This window comes from Heloderma suspectum, chromosome 1, assembly GCF_057233095.1.
Source record: "Heloderma suspectum isolate Gila_16-S chromosome 1, 16-S_ref, whole genome shotgun sequence".
NCBI lineage: Eukaryota > Metazoa > Chordata > Lepidosauria > Squamata > Helodermatidae > Heloderma > Heloderma suspectum.
This window is the reverse complement of record NC_139458.1, coordinates 345405112-345424834: the sequence shown is the minus strand read 5'-3', so window position 1 is coordinate 345424834 and position 19723 is coordinate 345405112. Positions and strand designations below refer to the sequence as shown.

The following is a 19723-nucleotide window of genomic DNA, read 5'->3' as shown; positions in this document are numbered from 1 at the left end:
TCTGACCATTTTGGGTGGTTGGTAATGAATTCTAAAAATTTCCAAGGCTTACCATTTTGTGAAGAGGTGGCAGAGAGTTCCATTTTATTTATTTATTTACTCAAAAAATCCTTTGCTGCTATTTCAAGTGACAGCAGTGGTGCAAACTGCAACCCAGCATCATGGCAACCTCCTTCTACAAAATGGCTCAATGGGACTGACGCTATATCATGGCACAGCATTGTTCCCATTGGACCATTTTTAAGAAGAAGACTGCCATGCTGCTAGGCTATTTGCAGCCCTGACAAGCAGCCTGAAGCAACGGCACACTATTTTGAGTCCAAAAGAAGTGGAACCCTCTATTGCCTCTTTCCACCTGCACCTTGGAACCACCAAAATAATGCAGGTATTTGGCATGCCTTTGCAGCTCAGCCCACCCCCTGAAATTGGAGAAAAACTCTGGGCTGGATACTTTGCTCCAGTACCAGTTTGAAGGCTGTCAATTGCAAATAAAAAATAGTGGAGAAGTTGAGACGATGTGAGCATTTCTGAGCAAGTGTAATGTCACAGAGTCTAAAGATTTTCTTCAAGGGACATGTCTACGATAATTCTTGGGAATTTACAGTTCAACACTATGCATGTTTACTTGGAACTAAGTTCCACTGTTTTCAATGGAGCATACTCCCAGGAATACTTCTAGGACAAGACAAGAATTCATAACATTATTTTGGCATAGTTGCTATTCCCTATCTTGAACAAACATTTACTGGCATAACTGCATAAATTTGCTGCTGGGAGGAAATCAAGGACACATTTTAAAATGTATGCCTTTATTTCTTTGTCTAAAGTAAGTCCTGCAAATGTCACTTAAAATGTGTTCTGCTCTAGCTACTTAATCTGGACACTAAAATCTACTGCAGATGGCACTGTTGTCTTATATTATGAAGTATGAAGAGCTAGAGGGTTGACACAGAAATTTTCTATCAAATTTTCTGGAAATTACAAGTGAGAAGTACTTTTTGGCCACCCAGGAGTATATCAGTATTTCTGAATGAAAAATCATTCTGACTGTTTATCTGGCATGTTTGCAACGCTTCTTGGCAATCTCTTTCTGAAATAAAGGAAAGCTTTCATGGTCTAACAGTACTGTGTTTTTCAAATTATTTTAATGGTAGATTCCGATGCAGATTTTAAAGAGCAAACAAATACAAACACAGTGGCTTGGGTCCTAGGAATGGCAAGTGGAGTTCCACTTACAGAACAGGGCTTTATCACCAAAAAGCTACTCCTGACTGTCAGGACCTTCCAGAATGGCATTCAGTACAGCACAGAAGGCTGTAGTAGTATACCAACAGGGACAGCTTAATTTCGGAAGTGTTATTATCTTTTTAATCATCATCATCGGCAAATAATGTATTCCTCTGTAGGACCAGGAATCTTTCTAAACAAGATGATGCACTGATTTACTTCAAATCTCATCACCTCTACTAAATCTTCATCTCTTTGAGATGCCTTTGACTATGTTATCATGTGCAAGTATCATTTGCATTGAGACTGAAAAACATTTTAGAATACTGACTTTAAAATCCCCAAATGATTTATTCAGTTTGGAAGCACTGCTGTTGAGTGGGAATAATCCCTAAAATTATTCCAGCACAGATGTTAGGTTAAAAAGGACCTGGTTAAAGTTAATGCATTCTTTAACTATGGTTAAGGCAAAAGAAGCAGATTCACTTCTTTTGCACTGGAGGCTGCCTTGGAGGCAGCGCGGAACAGCCCCATCCTCCACGCTCGCAAGAGGCGTGCAGAGAGGCTGAAAAGGGGCATGGCTGGGGGCGTTCTGGGGCAGGGAGGGCAGAAATGCCTGTACGACACATCCAATGTGTCGTACAGCAGCCTCCTCCCCTGCTCAGCCCTCCCGTGGCTAGACAGCTGCAATCGGCTATCTAGCCAAAAATGCAGGGTAGAAGAACCACAGAGGGAACAATCCCCTCCGTGCTTCCCCTGTCCTGCATTGGATAGGCAGTCGCCTCTGAGTTCAGAGGCAGCCACCTATCTGAATAGGATTGCGCCCACATTTGCTTATTTAATACATGTATGCCACCCTTCTCAATATTCTCAGGGTGGCACTCATGGCATTTATTTGACATAATTAAATCAGAAATTTTAATGTCGTCAGCACAATTCTGATAATGTTATGCAATTAGTTTAGCTTACTGAATTTAGAGAAATGTGTATTTTGGTTAAGACACTTCACAACAAACATGACATGCAACGCAGTAACTTACCTTTAATTTCATTTTTTTCTAATTCTTTCAGTGCCTGAACAAATATCAGTTGGCTTTCAGTAAGCGGCCAACTATTATGTAACACTGAGGCTTGTATAATATACTTGTGTGGCTGTAAAATCCAAATGCAATACGTTACGGATTCATAAGTCATTAGAAGTTGTTATTCTAAATCAATCACATGCTCTTAACCATCACCCCCTTGCTAGCTGTCTTGGATCCCTGTGGCTTTGAGGAAAAAGAAGGAAAGAAAGGCCAAAGTCGTGGCTCTTATCCACCTTTTTGAGATACATAAGCTGAAAAGAATCCAAATCAATTGGACAGGCCACTGCACTGCCAAGATTACATCCCACTGATCTCGCCCAATGCTGGAGTCCAAATCAAGGCAAATCTGAGCAGCCTTCAATACCATCGACCATGGCAACCTTTTGGACCAACTGGTCTCCACTCTCTCTGCATTCAGGAGGGAGGTCAGTACACATATTAAGTCAACTTTTTAAATCATTATGGTTTTTAAGGGTTTTTTTAACGTTGTACTGTGTTTTTATTTGATTGTTTTTGGAACCTTTTGTAAACCATCTTGGTTTCAGAAAGGTAGTACAGAAATACAAGAAAGGTGGTATAGAAATACAATAGCAATACAATGAATGAATAAATAAAGGTGATGATTATTTCCATAATTCCATTTCCAAGACAAAAAAAACCCTTTGGTTTAAGAGAAAACTTAAGAAAAGAAGAACAGAAGAAGAGCCATGCTGGATCAGACCAAGGATCCATCTAGTCCAGCATTCTGTTCACACAATGGCCAACCAGCTGTCTGCAAGCAGAACATGAGTACAACAGCACCCTCCCGCCCATGTTCCCCAGCATGTTCTCCCATGCGATCTAAGTCCTAAGTTAGGGTTCCTGCCTTAACTCCTATGCCACGTAAGCAGTCTAATATATTGTGCTTGCTTACTACTTAGGCTTCTTTGAGTGCTTTCTGACTCAGCACTGCTTTTCAACAAACAGCAGGTTGATATGTGTGCTTTTTATCAACTACATTCATTGTTCAACAAGCTCAACTGTTCTTGGACAGGGGGAAACTTGCCATGCTGATCCACGCATTTGTAAACTTCAGGCATTACAACTTTAACATGATTCATGAGGGGCTGACCTGAAAGACAACTTGGAAGCTTCAGCTACTGCAAAATGTGTCTCTCCAGCTCCTCATGAATATTGGGAGAGTCACCTGTTCAACCTATGTTACGTCACTTGCACTGGTTGTCATGATGCTTCAGAGAATAATTTTAGGGGCTGGTTTAACCTTTACAGCCCTTTATGGCCTGGGACCCACACTGTTGTCCTGGAGCCTGATAAAGCTTGCTGTCCTAAAGATCATCCTGGAAGAGACTAAGTAATAGGCTGGCCTGAGCCATTTTACCACCTGAGACAAATCCCACTGTCACTGTTCCACCACGCCACTGGCAGCCACTACTTATCACATGTACCACAGCACTGGCCGTCAAACCTGTGCCAGAATTTCATGAGAATTTGCCAAGCCTGTGGTGAAATCTCACAAGACTAGGTCTAAGGCTAAGCCTCACAAGACTAGACTTTGTAACATCTCATGAGGCTTGACTGGCCTGGCAAGACTTGGGGCAGGCAAATATAAGATGGGGGAGGCCTTCAGTCTGTGAGCAGCTGCTGCTTGGTCTGGTGCTCCAGTTGCCAGCCACCTGCATAGCCGGATGCGCGTGGCCATGGAGCACCCCACCGGACAGCCGCCATCACTTGCTTCCTCTTTTGTTTGAAGTGTGGCAGCTTCTGCACTTCAAACAAAACAGAAAGCAGCCCACCAGTAGTGCTCCACAGTTGGCGGGGTGCTGGCCTGTCTGTGGAGCGCCTGGCCAGACACAGCTGCCAGGGGGGGAGCGGCTCAACAGGTGCCACAGTAGCACCACTGGCCTAGCAGAGTGCTGGCCTCACTGGGTGCTGGCCTGACTGTGGGGCTCCCAGCCAGATGCAGCTGCCAGTGTTGGGGGTTCAAGCAGAAGAGCAGTGGCCAGTGGGGCTGTGCGTGCTTGTTTCAGTGGAGAGGTGGAGGCTTGGGCAGTGGAGCAGCAGGGGCTCAGGCAGGCTGCAGATGTGCCCATTCCTCTGCCTGGGAAAAGAGTCTCATTTGGTCTTATGGTAATGCTTGTCTTGCTGAGTAAGGACCAGCCCATGTGTTTGTGCTGAGACCCACGCACTTGACGATGCAGGCCTGCTGTGTGAGTATAGCAACTTCAGGATGGACAGCTTATTCCCCCCAGAAACAACTTAGCAGGAACTTTTCATCAACTTGTCTCAAAATCTTTCCACAAATTTATTGAAAACCTCTGACCTGCTGAACTAAATTTTCATCGATGACGGGCATAGCAATAGGTTCTTCTTCTGTTGAAACTGGACCTTCCTGTGAAGCCTTGGCCGAAGACTTGACATTTTTCTGAGCTGCTAGAGCACCTTTTTTCTTAGGGACAACTTCAGGTTCCTTTTTGGGAGCACTTTGGACAACCCCACCTTTACTCGCTGTAGCTGGGAGAGGGATATATGCTTTAACGAGGATTTTTAGTGCCTACTAATTTCAAAACAGGTTCTTAAGAACTTTCATTTTATATGTTTTATATCAATCTCTCCCTCTCTTATCGGTCTACCTGCTTAGTCTTTCTAAGGATTTAAACCCTGCCCTTCATAAACATCCCCAGGGTGGCTTACAGAACATAGTAAAAATGATAATTATAATAATAAAAAATAGATAAACAACTCTCATAAACCTAAATGACAATGAAGTAGGTGCCAGGTGAGTCCCTCTGTGGAGAGCATTCCCTAATCAGATGCCACCATAGCAAAGACCCACTCCCTGGTTGCCATGGCATACCTGCAGTACCAGGGACTCCCAAAGATCAAGACTCTGATGAAGATCACAGGAAACAGGCAAGCCTGTATGGACATAGGCAGTCCCATGCCATGAAAGACATTTCATCATTCACATTTTAAAAGGGTATTTGATCACTGTGGTCTTTATTCTTGTTGTCCATGTCACATCTTGCAGAGTTGCACCTGGCAGCAACATGTCAGTGGGCCTTCTTTTTGGTGACACCTTCCCTCTGGAATAACCTCCCCTTGGCAATATGTCAGGCACTGGCAATCATATGCTTTCAATGATTATTAACTTACTTGTTTACCCTGGGTTTTCCCAACTATTAACTTGCCTAAGACAGCAACCCTATGGCTGTTAGACAGCGTCTAGATGGCCGTAGGATTTTTCAGCTTCTGGGAACTGAGCTCGGAGCCAGGATTTTCAGCTCAGTTCCCAGAAACGGTGCTCCCCACCCCCTCCGTTGCTGCCTCATAGGCAGCATGGTTCTTCCCCGTCTCCACGCTTGTAAATGCAGCACGGAGCGGGTGAAAAGAGGGCGTTCCTGGGGTGGGGCAGGGAGGAGACTGTGGAAGTGTTGTTACGATGCTTTCTATGTGCTGTGTGGCCTCCCCCCTCCCCCTCTGAAATCCCCAGGTAGACAGCCAAATTGGCTTTGTGGCTGTCTAGCCACAAATGCAGGGTGGACAAAGCGTAGAAGGGAGGATCCCCTCCGTGCTCCACCTGCCCTGCGTTGGATAGTCGTCTACCTCCGCATTCAGAGGCGGCCGACTATCCTGATAGGGTTGCGCCCTAAATGCTGTCGGGCATTCGTAATGATGTATTATTTCATACTTTTTGTATACCACATCAGGATTTTTAAAATGGGAAAAGGGTATATAAATACTGCAAAATAAATAAATGAATAAATATTTTATTTCCTGTAGGAATATTTGAATCATAATTAACCCAAGTGAAGAGCTTAGCCTCATACTCAAAACTCTTTATTCTATTTGAATAAAGAGGAAAGAAATAAGAATTAGTCTTGGCAAAAATTTTGCTTGATTGGAATCTTGTGAGCTCTGTGTAAAACACAACAATAAGAATCTGGAAGTGTGTATTTTGCCTTTTTTAGTGTATTCTAAGAAACACCCATTTTCCAACAGTGAAACCATCTGTTCACTAGAGATTAGACAAATAATACTGGATTAAATATCAGGGTTTTTTGTTCTTTTTATTGGCCAGGTGGGTGGAATCTGAAAACTGACACAAAGAGGTGGTAAAATATATGAAAGATTATAGTCTGCAAAAGATGAGACAAATAAAATGTAAGGTAGGTAAAGTTATTTTGCAAAGAATTTAGTGTTTGAGAAAAATTCTACTGGAGCAGATCACTGGATTATTTCTGTCACGGAGGTGTCATTTCTCTAGCATTATTCAGTGTATAAGTGCTCAATGACACAAAATTATGGGTTGGCTCCAAAGTTTGCTCCAATGAGTGTTCCACTTGGGACACTCTGGCCAGCAGGAAGGGGAAGAGGCAATCTTTGCCAATTCTTCCTTCCCGCTGTGGCTCCCATGCCACTTCCTGTGCTGTTCCAGGGGATCCCTCAACCTTCCAGAGCAGATTTTCAGGGGAGAATAGGAGTCTGTACAGGAAGTGGTCAAGTCTCCATATTGCTGCAATAGCATCTGGCATCAGCTTCCCACATGGGTCAGCCAGACTGCATGGTGAATACCTGGGCCACTGCATCCCTCTTCCTGTACACTTGAGGTTCTGGCAGGGATACTTAACCTATCATCTGGTTCCATATGTGTGAAACAAACATCAGTGGTGCCATGTGGATGTGTGATTACCCACAGTGATTTTCAGCAACAAGCATAACAAAGCAATAACGCTTAAGCAGGTCTTTGGCACTTTATACAAATTCTCAGTGAAGAAATTATTGTCTCTTTGTATGAAATAATCATAATCCAGGATACAACATATTGTACTTACACTGACTACTTAAAGGCCTCTCAGCAGATATGAAATGAAATGCAGGAATGACAACATGGCCCTTCCCAACAGAGTATACCATTTCTTCCTCAGAATCCAGAACTTGTAGTTTGACGATTGCATCTAATTTAGAGGTCTGTACCTGCACAGTAGCAATCAGTGGCATTGTGACCTTTACTGAATATCTGATGGGGACAAAAATTCAAGACAGATAATTAATTGAGCCAGATGGTATTATATTCAGCAAGTCAAATATCTCAGTTCTTAAAAGCATCACTATTCAGGAAAGTACACAGTTATCAAGCCCTGTATCAGTAAGTTCGGACATGGAAGTTACCATGGGCGTTTAGAACACGTTATCTGTTGATATGCAAACTAACATGAGGAAACCAAGGTTATAAAAATGAAACTGGAGTTGTAATTCTAATATTAAGCTAAGCAAAACAAAAGGTGACCATTCTCATTATAAATGTGTTCTTATGGACTCATCTGAATATGGAAATGTGGCCTGATTCTCCCTTTTACTTAGATCAGTTGTACACTGGCATAGTTATTCATTTATACACCTTGCCTTCTAATGCTGCAAGATTGAAACAAACAGCTAGCAATACTCCGTAATATTTTATGATTTATTATTAGAGGTAATACTGGTAATATTATCTTTGATTTGTATACTTGAAGTAAAAAATGGATTGCTTTTTTTAATCACACAGGTCAGGCAAGTTATGAAAACTGAGCCTCATTCAGAGTCCCTTATGGCACAACATTACACACATTTGCTCAGAAGAAAGTCCAGTTGCGTTCAGTGAGGCTTACTTACTAGAAATAGTGTTTAAGATTTCAACCTTAACAAGTATTTGTTTTATTTTCTAGACGTAGTCAGCATCTTGAGATGTCTTTGCAAATGTAAAAGAAAAAATGGTTTCCATGCAGAAAGACCAGGACTTGACCTGGTATTTCTAGGATTGCCCATTTAAGCCCGTTTTGCCCTGGACCAATATAGAAACACATTTCTCAACAAAGCATCAATATATAATATCCCCAAAGAAACATGTATACACATGTGTACACTCAAAAACGGATACCAATGCAAACATGTTGGCCATTTTTCCAGTTTTACCTGAATATAATATGCTTATCATTTGGTACATAATAGTCTTTAACTTCTTTAATGGAATATAAATTGTTTACAGCTTCACGAGAGAGAACTGGAAGGGGATTGTAGGAACTTATGAGCCGAAGCCTCCATTTCCCAGCCATCACAGGTGATTCGCCAGTTTGAACTTCAGCCATGAAAGTATATCCTTTCTGAAATTAAACAGTTAATTCTTTCAGAAATTAAAACAAGTAAAAATGATGCTTTATATATAATAAGCATGGATAAATAGAAAACAAATATTATAACTGGCGCTGATAAGACACTGTGTGCCATTATGGTCCTACAATAGTTAAGATTTAAGTATTTTATAATATCCAATTTGGGAAACATTTTCAACAAAGCAAATCCTATTTGTTAGAGACATTGGGTGCAATCTTTAAAACTGTTGTCAGTAGTTGCTGTCACTTCAGAATAATAATGAGTTTTTAATCTTTGTAAACTGCCCAGACAGCTTTGACTATTGGGTAGTATAGAAATGTAATAAATGAAAGGAAATAATGTAGTTATGCAATATCAAGATTCTTAAAAATAACTGGACTATTTTGCATGTTAAGAACATAAGAGAAACCATGCTGGATCAGACCAAGGGTCCATCTAGTCCAGAATTCTGTGCACACGGTGGCCAACCAGCTTGCCACAGGAATCCCACAAGTAGCACATGAGTGCAACAGCACCCTCCTGCCCATGTTCCCCAGCAACTGGTATACTTAGGCATATTGCCTCTGATAATGGAGGAAGCATATAGTTATCAGGACTAGTAGCCATTGATAGCTTTATCCTCCATGAATTTGTCTAACCCCCTTTTAAAGCCATCCAAAGTGGTGGCCTTCACTACATCTTGTGGAAGTGAATTCCATAGTTTAACTATACACTGTGTGAAGTACTTCCTTTTATCTGTCCTCAGTTTCCCACCAATCAGCTTCATGGAATGATGACCCCAGGTTCTAGTATTATGAGAGAGGTATGGGAGAAATATTATATAGTGTATTTGCTTTCAAGTAAGGCCAATGGCAAATCGATGTTATCTTGTATCCCTCTGTTGTCACCCTGTACCTGCTGCCCACTTCAGCCAACATGTTATGTTTGTAATGTGTATTCTCAAAAATTATACTTTATATAAAATTAATAAAATTAATTCAACAATGTTCACATACTGAATATATAGTTATACACACACACACACACACACACACACAACGTGAGCTCAGTACATACAACCCTGAGCCCCAGGGCCTCAGAGGACCCAAGCCCAAGTTCAAATACAAGTAGTGACATTTTGACTTTTATTTCACTTCCATAAAAAGAAACACTTTGACCTGAACACTTTGACCTTGGGACAATCTTACATGATCCTTCTAATTATATAACCATTATTGGAAACTCTACTGATTGCATTTATTCTTATTTACTAATAAATACAATTTGCATTATATATCATAGATATGTCCTTGGCTGTCACTCCAACAATTAAAGCCATACTTTAAATTCCTTGTTCTTTAATTGATCTTCAATTTTTTGATAGCTTATTTTCCATAAAGTAACAGGCACACCTTCTACAGCAGCTTTCTCCAACTTGGTGCCCTCTGGATGTTCTGGACTTTAACTCCCATGAGTTCCAGCCAGCATCACCAATGGTTTGGAATGCTGAGAGATGTGGTCCAAAATATCTGGGGGGCAACAGGTTGGGGAAGCCTGTTCTATAGTGTCTATAGACAGCATTATAGACCCCATATCTGTATTAGATCTTTCTAATAATCAGAGTGTCTTGGACTATGTAAGTTCCACATTTTGGTTTTGTATCTGTCGTGATGGTACCCTAACAGTTTTGGTACTCTGTCAATCATTAAAGCCCAGCTGTCTTTATCTGCAGGAATGCCCATTACTAATACTACAATTACTACCAAGTCATTTATGTTTCTCACCTTATTCTTTGTGTAAAGATGTGGTGCAACCCTGAGAAAAACCCGAGGTATTTCCTCCAATGTGTCATTGTCTACGACATGAAGTACACAGGTAGGTATGGCTGAATAAATCTTTGGCACTATGAACATATCTTCTGGAACAAAAAATACTTCCCTGCAATAAAAGGGAGAGGGAAGGGGTAAACATCTTGTAAAGGAGGAATTAGTGAATTGTCTAATTCTAATCCACGTCAGTTTTGCATGTTTTACCTATAATTCTGTTCCATCTCCAAATTAATCTGCAATTTAAAAAAAACCCCTCTCAAAATACTCATTTAAATGAATATTTTAAAGATTTAAACTCCCAAGGACTGCATCACAAAATTCAAAGAAGTGGAAAATCCAGTAGGTAGCAAAGTTCTGATCTCCACATTAGCCCAAGGACTATTGTGGAGATCAGAGCTAGTTATTTAATATAAGAATTCACAAAGATCAGATTCGTCAAGCATCCCATTTTAAAAATGGTTTCATGAATGTCCTTGTCCCAGATCAGTAGCTATCAGTTAGAGATAGCTGTACTTTTTAGGATCTGAGTGGCTGAGAAATCCATTAATAATACGCTTCTGTTTTCAACACCCCATTCTTAATTAGCTTATGATCTGCCAGAAAGGTTCACCATTTCATATTTGTGGGGTGGGTGGTGAGGTGAAATAAAAGTAATCTGGGAAAGGAGACTGTAGACACCCAGATCAGAAGGTACATATGCTTATTGTTATAAGAGAACGCATACAACTTCAACATGTGAATTCTTGGATTTGAGTCATGAAACAAATTAACAGTAAAAAATTAAGTAATGGGTTATGATGATAAATAGTTCAAGAAACTCACCTGAAGACCACAAACCAAAAATTTGATGGCTGGTCCCCATACATTACAGTATAATCAGCAAAAGATGTCTTAGTCCATTCATCTTCATAGCAATGATATTTTTCAACTGACTTACAGTTACTTTTAAATATATCTCTGCATAAGACAAGAACAAATATAAAAATACTAATTGAGGTAATTATAAATACTACTGGGTTTTAAGCTGTCACCATCATAGCATTCCAAATATTAAGCAGTGGTAACTGTATTATGAGAAAATGCTTTCCCCAAACTATTTGTGGCACAGGCAGACCAGTGGGTTTGCCCTAATCACATAAACAGATTATGTGATTAGGGGTCAAATTTTAAGAGCAAACAGGACATATGAGTAAGGGATGCTGAACTGTTCCCCAATCTGTGGCTTTCTGCAGTTGTCCCCCAATGCTATTTTTCTGTCAGTTAGGCTCTGATAATAAAAGTGAGCCCAGCCACGAGAAAGCAACTGAGGCAAAAAGTGGATGAAGGTATTGTTTAATCTAGGGACAGTGCGAACAAGCGCTGTTCATCTTCACCCAGATTCTCTGAACATTGGTTTGATGCTCATCTCTCCTCAGTTTGCACTCATAGTTACAATCTCTGTTCATTCTGTGTGAATGGGGCAACTATACAAAATGAATGTGACAGAACGTGAAAATTGCACAAGCCCCCTCAAATTTGCGCAAATTTCTTCCATAGACTAAATTTCCTCCATAGACTAAAGTGTGAAATAGTGCATTTTTAAAGTTGCACAGTTGTGAACTTTTTTCTCATCAAAATTTGCTTATTTTTTAATGTGAGCAGATGTTCAAGCATTTGCTAACATTTAGGGAGAACATATTCTTTTGCTCATGCTTGCATTCACGGTTGTGGACAGGACATGCTCGCATGTTTTGCGAGCAGAAATGAAATTCTTGTACATCGCTAATTCAATCGGGGATCCCTAGATTTCCAACTAGACCCACTGAAAGATCAGAAGCACTGGCAATGTCTTTGCAAGCTCCCTAGTTAGACAGTCGCTTCCCCTCACCAGTCTCCGAGCAACCAAGCTGAGACAACGTGGGGGGAGGGGAGTAGATTTTTAGAATGAAGAAGTGTTATGAGAGCAAAAATAATGTCAAGGCCCAGCTTCAGTAATGCAGTGAGGCCTTGTAAGTTATAGCCAAGATTTGATTAGAAGTAGCCTAGAAGGCCTATTCAGTTTTTAGAATGTTAGAGTCTGTGTGAGCTTATCTCTGTGAGTGTTCTCAGAGCAGAGCCAGGGGGAGTCACCCAACTCCCTGTCTGCTGCTGGTCTAGCCTTGGTGGGCAGGGAGGCTGGAAGATGTCTGTGAAAACCTAACAGAGGCAGAGTGGGATTTGCAGAAAGGTTGCCCAGGTTGAAGTGTCACTGCTAGAAAGCTGAGCAGTGCTGCTCTGTTGAGACAGAAGCCTTGCTGAAAAGACTAAAGGCCCTGGTCTGCCAAGGGATCTGGAAGGGGTGTACAGTCACACCTTCCCTTTTGAGCTGATGCAGAGGCAGAGACCCTTTGCTGGAAAGATCTCGTCTTCATTGCCCAAAGCCTTCTCTCTTTGGATCCATCATTGTCTGGGCTTTTAGAGACACTCTGCACATGGACTGGAACTTTGGATTGTTAAAGACTTGCCATGGAAAGTACTGTGAGGCGTTTCATAGACTTGAACTCTCATTGCTGTGGATTGTGTGTCTGTGTTTGTAGTCAACTCAGTGTACGCTGAGTTTGATCTACGACTTTTGGACTTCCCTCTGCCAGAACTCATGCAGCATGGAGTTCCGATGCGAAAGCGGTGGCCTCCCCTTGATCTTGATGGGCCCTGATCATGTAGCCTGGAGGAGCAGTATGATTGCTAGATGTGCTCCATCATGCTTCACCATGCAAGAGGTGTTTTCTGCTCATGGTGTTAAAATTTCAATGAAAGTTTGTTGTGTGCATTTTATGATTTCTTAAATACTACGTGATACCTGCAAACGTCTTTAATGTCAGATAAAACTCTGAATGATACTGAGTGTGATGCCCAATAGTTTGATGTCCGTAGCACCCAGGACAGAGCCTTCAGAGGCAGAAGGCAAACCAATCCATGAGAATCAAAAAGAAATTTGAGCAATTGCACGATGGGATAGGATGGCTTACCCCCTTAAAGGTGTATGCCCCACCACGGCCATTAGTGTGTTGGGAACAAGTGAGACACAACAGAGTAGTACCACGCTTTCAATGACAAGTGGGGTTCAGTAGGGAGTGCCAGACCATACATGCATGCCCCGGTGATAATGCCCAAGGATGGGTGTGCACAAATTGGAAAGAGCACCCTGGCATTAACTGGGCCACCCCTAATGGTACTTATTGGATCTGTAGAGAAAAAGCATGGCCGTGGTTGCCCCCAGGGTGGATTGGAAGATGCTCCCTGGACTGTTGTGGGGACCCTATAGGTTTGTGGATACCTTGAAGAGCCCTGCAGTAGGTAATTACAGGGCTTGGAAGGTGAGATGGCAATGAAACATCTTCAGTTTGGCTGTTTATGCTTGGAGCTTATTACCTGGGGGTGGAGTAGCCACAATAATGTACAAAGTGAATATTTTTGGAAGGGCAATGGAAACGGTATTGAACAACACTGCTGAGGCACTAGAAGCCATTGGGAGAGAGATGACAAGCATAAGAACTGCTGTTCTGCAGAACCGCCTGGCCTTAGATGATTACAGCGGCCCAAGACAGTATTTGTGCTATGTTGCAGCAAGAATGCTGCGTATACATTCCTGACAAGCAGAGTGTGATAAATCACAGCATTAGGGCTTTATATGTGCAAAGTGAGAAGATATATCACCTAGAAGGGGAGTCCCTCTTTGAACTGATTTCAGACTGGTTTCAGGGAATGGGGGGTGGGGGTGGAAGCAAGTGGTTGCAATAATTCTGACTGTTATTGGCAGCTTTATAGCTTTGTGTGCTTGCTCATATGGCTGTCATATTTTAAATACATTTACATTCAAGTAGCTATCAACCCCCTGGTGATGAAATGGCAGGGCAAAGAAGATCCAGCCCTCTGGGCAAGAAGGGATTGTGATACAAAGATTTAATCACCCTTTGATCATCTGGGGGGAGGGGTGGAATTTAAGGCCCCAGGCTTGAACCAAGTTATTAGTAGTTTTAGAGGGGTTTAGATGATCCATAATGGTTTCTGACTTTGGTCAAGTTGGCTGCTGTTTTCCCTAACAGGCCTCTTGATTTACCAGGATGAGTCAAAGGTTGATAGTGCAGCGCACATTCCATACTAATGAGCTAGAGGGTGTCTTATCAAAATGTGCCTGGGAAGTGAGGCTTGTTTGCCTTAAAGCTGCAGGTGTCTGTGCTGGGAAAGTTTCCTTCTGACCAAGCACTGTTAGCCTATGCTAGGAATGAACGCTAATGAACGCTCGAAGTTGTCGTGCTACCTCACTGCTAACATGTATGGTATAAAACCCATTTTATCCCATGGCTTTGGGTTAAGAGAAGCTGTCTGATCCAACCATTGGGTACGCCTGTGTGCTGATTGTACTCAATAAAGTACTCCTTGTAAGTAAACCTGGATCTCATTTATCACTATCTTGGCACCTCTAAATTAAGAGTTCGAAGCCTACTGCAGGGGCAATACCCAGGCCACATGTTGCCCACCCCAATTTAAATGGAGGGAATTGAAATAAATGATTTAAATGAGCAAAAATCAAGTTACGCATTGATATTTCTTCATATATTTCTGAAACATTGGTCCAATAAACAATGTTAATTTCACAACTAAATAGAGTATTATTTACACTTTTGTTTCATCCTTACAATCAAGCTTTGTTCATGTGTGTCATTGTATATGTTTTGAGTGCTTTCCTTTTTTACCTATGGCGGGACTGTCTGTAAAATAATTTCATATAGGCTCTTTCTTACCACCAGCACCCATAACAGTTTGTGAGGTTAAGAGAACAATCCTACAGACAAGGAGCTATTGTGGGCTGCTTTTGTTCTAGGCTGGAAGTTGGGGGAGGGGGTGATTTTGTGTATTGTGGATGAACACTTCGTACTGTATTGTTTTTATATTATGTTTTTATGGTGCTCATTTTTATTTTCATTATTATGCTGATTATGGTTTATATTGATTTTTTACTTTTTTCCTGTAATATTAATTATACATTTCTATACTTCTGTGTGTAAATTGCTTGGAGACTGCTGTCTGTGCTGGGAAGTGACACATACATTTTAATAACAAGAGTAAGAACAACAACAACAACAACCAATCTGACCCATATGAAGCAATACTGTAAATACACTATTGCCTCCAGAAAATAAAGCTACTGTTTTGGCTCAATTAGTGGAGATGTGCTTTAGATAAACATTTGACAACACAATGCCCCTGAGCCACAGACCACATCTGGCCCAACAAGGCTTTCCCTATAGTGCATTCAGAGATGCAGATCAGTTGTTCCAGGAGAAAACAGAAGAAGAAAGCATGCTTTTCTGAGGCAAAACATGGATTGATATATTTGGGTATTGCAGAAACCATGGGGCATATTACCTCAATAACATCAAGGAACATTGTTCAAAATTTGGCTCTATTAGAGCCCACAACTTTTGAAGTGTTTCTTTGACTTTAGCATTCTCCTTTGTACCTGAAATTTAACAACAAAAAAGTTAGGTTATTAGTAAATATGAGGTGACCAAGAACTATGAGTGTTCTTGCTTTCACTTAAAAAAAAAAAAATCTTAGTGTTACTCACCAGCACTCTGTAGCTTCCCCCTTCTTCCTGGAATGCCTGTGAGGGGACATCATGATGTCTTCCCATAAACATTTCAGGAAGTGAGACAGCTGGGAGAAGCTGTCTGTGGCGGGCCTGAGAGCTAGGGGTGTGCTAATCAGCAAAACTTGAGCTTGTCAACGTTCTTTGAATTCCATCTTAAAGCTCATTCCAACTCAGGTCCGTATCAGATTGCGAGCTTTGTTCTTTTCTTTTCACATGAAAATCTGTACATATTTCCATGCATATTTTCCCCAAATGTACACATCAGTTGTGTGCATGTTTGAAATGTAGTCATTTTGAAATATATGCATTCTGAAATGTATTCCTTTTGAAATGTATGCATTTTTAATATGCTCATTTTAAGTGTATGCATTCTTCTCCTATGATGAAAGTGTATTCATGCACATTTTTGAAATGTAGTCATTTTGAAATATATGCATTTTTGAAAAGTACACATGCTGTTGAACACATTTTGGGGGTGGTAGTCTGCAAATCACATTGGAAGCTCATAAACGTAAGGACTTCAACCACAGATTGCATCTAAGTCCGTATTTGGTCTGGAAGGTGTGAACTAGGTAAAATCCTGATCAAAAACAAACTGAAATGAATTTCTCATACATCCCTGCTGAGGTCTGCACTTTTTTTAAGTGAAGAGGAAATCTGCAAACTTTCCCACTGTAATGCCAGTGGGAGGATGTCATGATGTAATGTTCTCACATGGGCACTACAGAAAGCATGGGAAATGGCGAAGTGCCAGACAGCAGCACAATTTTTTAAAGATTCAAAGGAAAGTACCCTCAACTCTCAGCTACCTATAACTTTAATGATTAAGGTAAGTGCACAAGCCCCCCTCAAACAAAAATTTCTCTGAAAATTCTTCCCTCCCTTATTTTCAGACTGATTTCCCACCCCGATTCCCCCACATGCACAACTGGCTGAAAATAAAAATCAGCCAAATTATCGGAGTGGCCTTACATTAAACATCTACTTTAAAAACAGGTGATTAGCAGGCAAGGGTGGAGGATCCTGACCTGGTTTTCTGCCATTCATTAATAGCCTGACGTAAGTCCCCCTCCAGGCAGCCTGAAGTTTAACTGCAGCTTCTTCTTCTTCAGGTGTGGGATCTTTGTTCTGCCAAAGAACAGCATTCATGTCTGCCAGCTCTGAAAAAATAAATCAGTACAAATTTAACTGCTAGCGAAATCACAATACTGATGTCTCGTTTGCCAAAAGCAACAGTGTGGTTTGGAGCAGTATGTTTTTTATTCTGTTATATCTTTTAAATTGTTCTGTATTCTTATTCATGAACCAACCTGAGATGACCTTTTGCTCAGAAAGATACTGACCTGGTTTGCATGGCACAACAGCCCACCATGGCTTAATTTACCCACAGGGGCTGTCGCGCCGTGCTGGGCACCCGCAGGTGCCATTTTTGCATGGTGCAAGAAGGCGCCAGGTTTGCTGAGGCTTGTCATGTCATGCAAACCCATGCAGGAGGGGTTGTTCAAGACTTCGACCACCCTCAAATAACCCTAAAACAAGTCATGGTTAAATTAAGCCATGGTGGGCTGTTGTGTCATGTGAACCAGGTCAATTAAAACATATCTAAACAAATAAGTGCTATTCCATGGTTTTACAATGTAATGCAGACTTAATTTTCTAAGCCTGGATCCTTATTTAGCCAAAAAAGTACCATCCATGCACAAGAGGGAAGTATCAGCAGGCTTGGGGGAACCCCAAGGTTTGAAGTGCAATGTTTTTAAAGGAACACTAATGGGAGCGTAACTATCAAAACAGTCCAATGGGGACATAATATGCCATAGAATGCAGGCTGGAAACCCAGGGCTGGGGAAAAGAATAGATGATCCTGGAAGAGGACATAGCTGGCTGGCTGTATTCCTGAACAGGAGCGCTCAACCCTGCAACATTTTGTTGTAGGTCCCACTTGTGCTTTGGGGGCAGTGTGCCCACCCCTGTTCTAGCCCTTTCAGTTCTCCATTTTTGTCAGGCTCATACCCAGGTATAGTAGAAGTGTTAGAGTTCAACAGAAATGGACTACTAGCTTTTTCCTATCTATCTATCTATCTATCTATCTATCTATCTATCTATCTATCTATCTATCTGGAACAGTGTGCAAAGAATTAACAAAGACATATTAATCGCATTTAAAAGGATTCAGGATCATCCACGTCCAGATTAGATGGCCTGTAGCTCAGATGGTTCTTTGACAAATTCACAGAAAATATATTAGTTGCTTTTAGCCATGATTGCTAAAAACAGAAATGGCTTATTCAGAGGCAATATACCGGTGATTTTCAGATGCATGTAGCAAACAACAGTGGGTGCATGTAACTTTATGGAGCTCTGGCTGGTAACTTCTAGACACAAAAGGCTGGACCTTTTGCTTGATCCAAATGACCTCAAAAGAGTCAACTTGGACAGTTTCATTCTCACATCAGGTGTAATGTATTCACACTTAGTAGTTTGTGAACATAAAATGCAAATTGAATTTTCACTAAGTTTACTTTTGTATTGAGTGCGAGACTCATGTCTTGCAAGTTTAGGTAAGTGATGTGCTGTTCTCTTTGTGTCAGGAACTAATTGAAGTTCAAGAACATATATATATATATATATATATATATATATATATATATATACGCGCGCGCTTCCTTTGGTCTTGCTGAGTATTTGAATGATTGCACTGATGATGGAATAATTGAAGTTCAAAGAAAATAGGAAAAATTGGTGAGATATTCTACGATGTGGGAAGGTCACAATTCAAAATCAAACTTCAAGACCTGAATTAACATCCATGGATGTTTATTCTATGTATTCAGCATTAAAAAAGGTCATGGCTTACCCTAATTATTCTTAGCTTTACTAATAATACTTTATCATGTTTAGTATGCTCTGTGCATCCTGACAATAATACTATATGGGGGACCACTAATACCCTCAACAGTTTGGGTGACAAGGTAAGTATGAAGGTTTTCATTTTTGTAAGAAGGGTTTTTGCTCCATCATCACACCTAAGAGAATCAACAATGCTCAGATGTTGCAGGGCTAATGTTGCCTAGTATTCCTTCATTTCCATCTCCGCGATGATGCTAGGGTAATTGCTTGAGACTCACTACTGGCTTTTGTAATTAAATGAGAAACTTCAAGCATCACACACACACACACACACACACTCACACAAATTTAATGGCATAAAGGTGTTTTAATAATACAAAATAAAATAACCCACATTATGTTACCTCTGTTGTATGAGGTACAAAAACATGGGAGCCATCAACTTCATGAGGGAATTGCTGCCTAGCTATTGGGTGCAGTATTTAGGAATGGCTGGACTTTGCAACATTCAGCTGAATTTTTCTTTAATCCTATATTATCAATAGACTATGTAAAAACAAATATCGCTCATAAATTATTTTACAATTTCATATACTACCTGAGGATTCAGTATCTTCAACCAACATGTCACTGTGTTTAAAATCCAAAGTGAAACTTCTGTAAGCAAATTCATAGTGGGGAGGAATATTCCCTAATATTTGCTTCATCAAATGCCAAAAAGCATTATTGAAAGCCTAAAATATAAAAGAGAAATTGTCAGCAAATTGTTCTAAATGGATATTTTTATATTTTCTACTCATCATTTTCAGAGAAAATATAGCCAAAGACTAGGGATGTCCGAAACACTTACCTGGTTTCATCCAGGGACATCCGCGGTGGGGGGGAGGCACTCTGTCCCTCCCCCCGAAATCCTCGACAGGGGGGGAGGTGACCCGTTCCTCCCCCCGGAATCCTGCCTGGTCAGCTCTGCGGAGCCCTGGCCAGGGCCG

The 19723-nt window shown here is 41.0% G+C and overlaps 1 protein-coding gene across 1 annotated transcript in view; it reads right to left on the bottom strand.

Moving 5' to 3' along the window:
- ADGB (androglobin) overlaps nt 1-19723 on the bottom strand; it is a 122142-nt gene that overhangs the window by 25024 nt on the left and 77395 nt on the right. The window contains exons 21-29 of the mRNA XM_084831870.1: nt 19333-19468; nt 16913-17044; nt 15659-15752; nt 11093-11227; nt 10226-10379; nt 8265-8452; nt 7145-7329; nt 4633-4823; nt 2268-2379 (exon numbers count right to left, since the gene is read on the bottom strand). Coding sequence (XP_084687996.1) covers nt 2268-2379; nt 4633-4823; nt 7145-7329; nt 8265-8452; nt 10226-10379; nt 11093-11227; nt 15659-15752; nt 16913-17044; nt 19333-19468 — 1327 coding nt within the window. The remainder of the gene's footprint in view (nt 1-2267; nt 2380-4632; nt 4824-7144; nt 7330-8264; nt 8453-10225; nt 10380-11092; nt 11228-15658; nt 15753-16912; nt 17045-19332; nt 19469-19723) is intronic.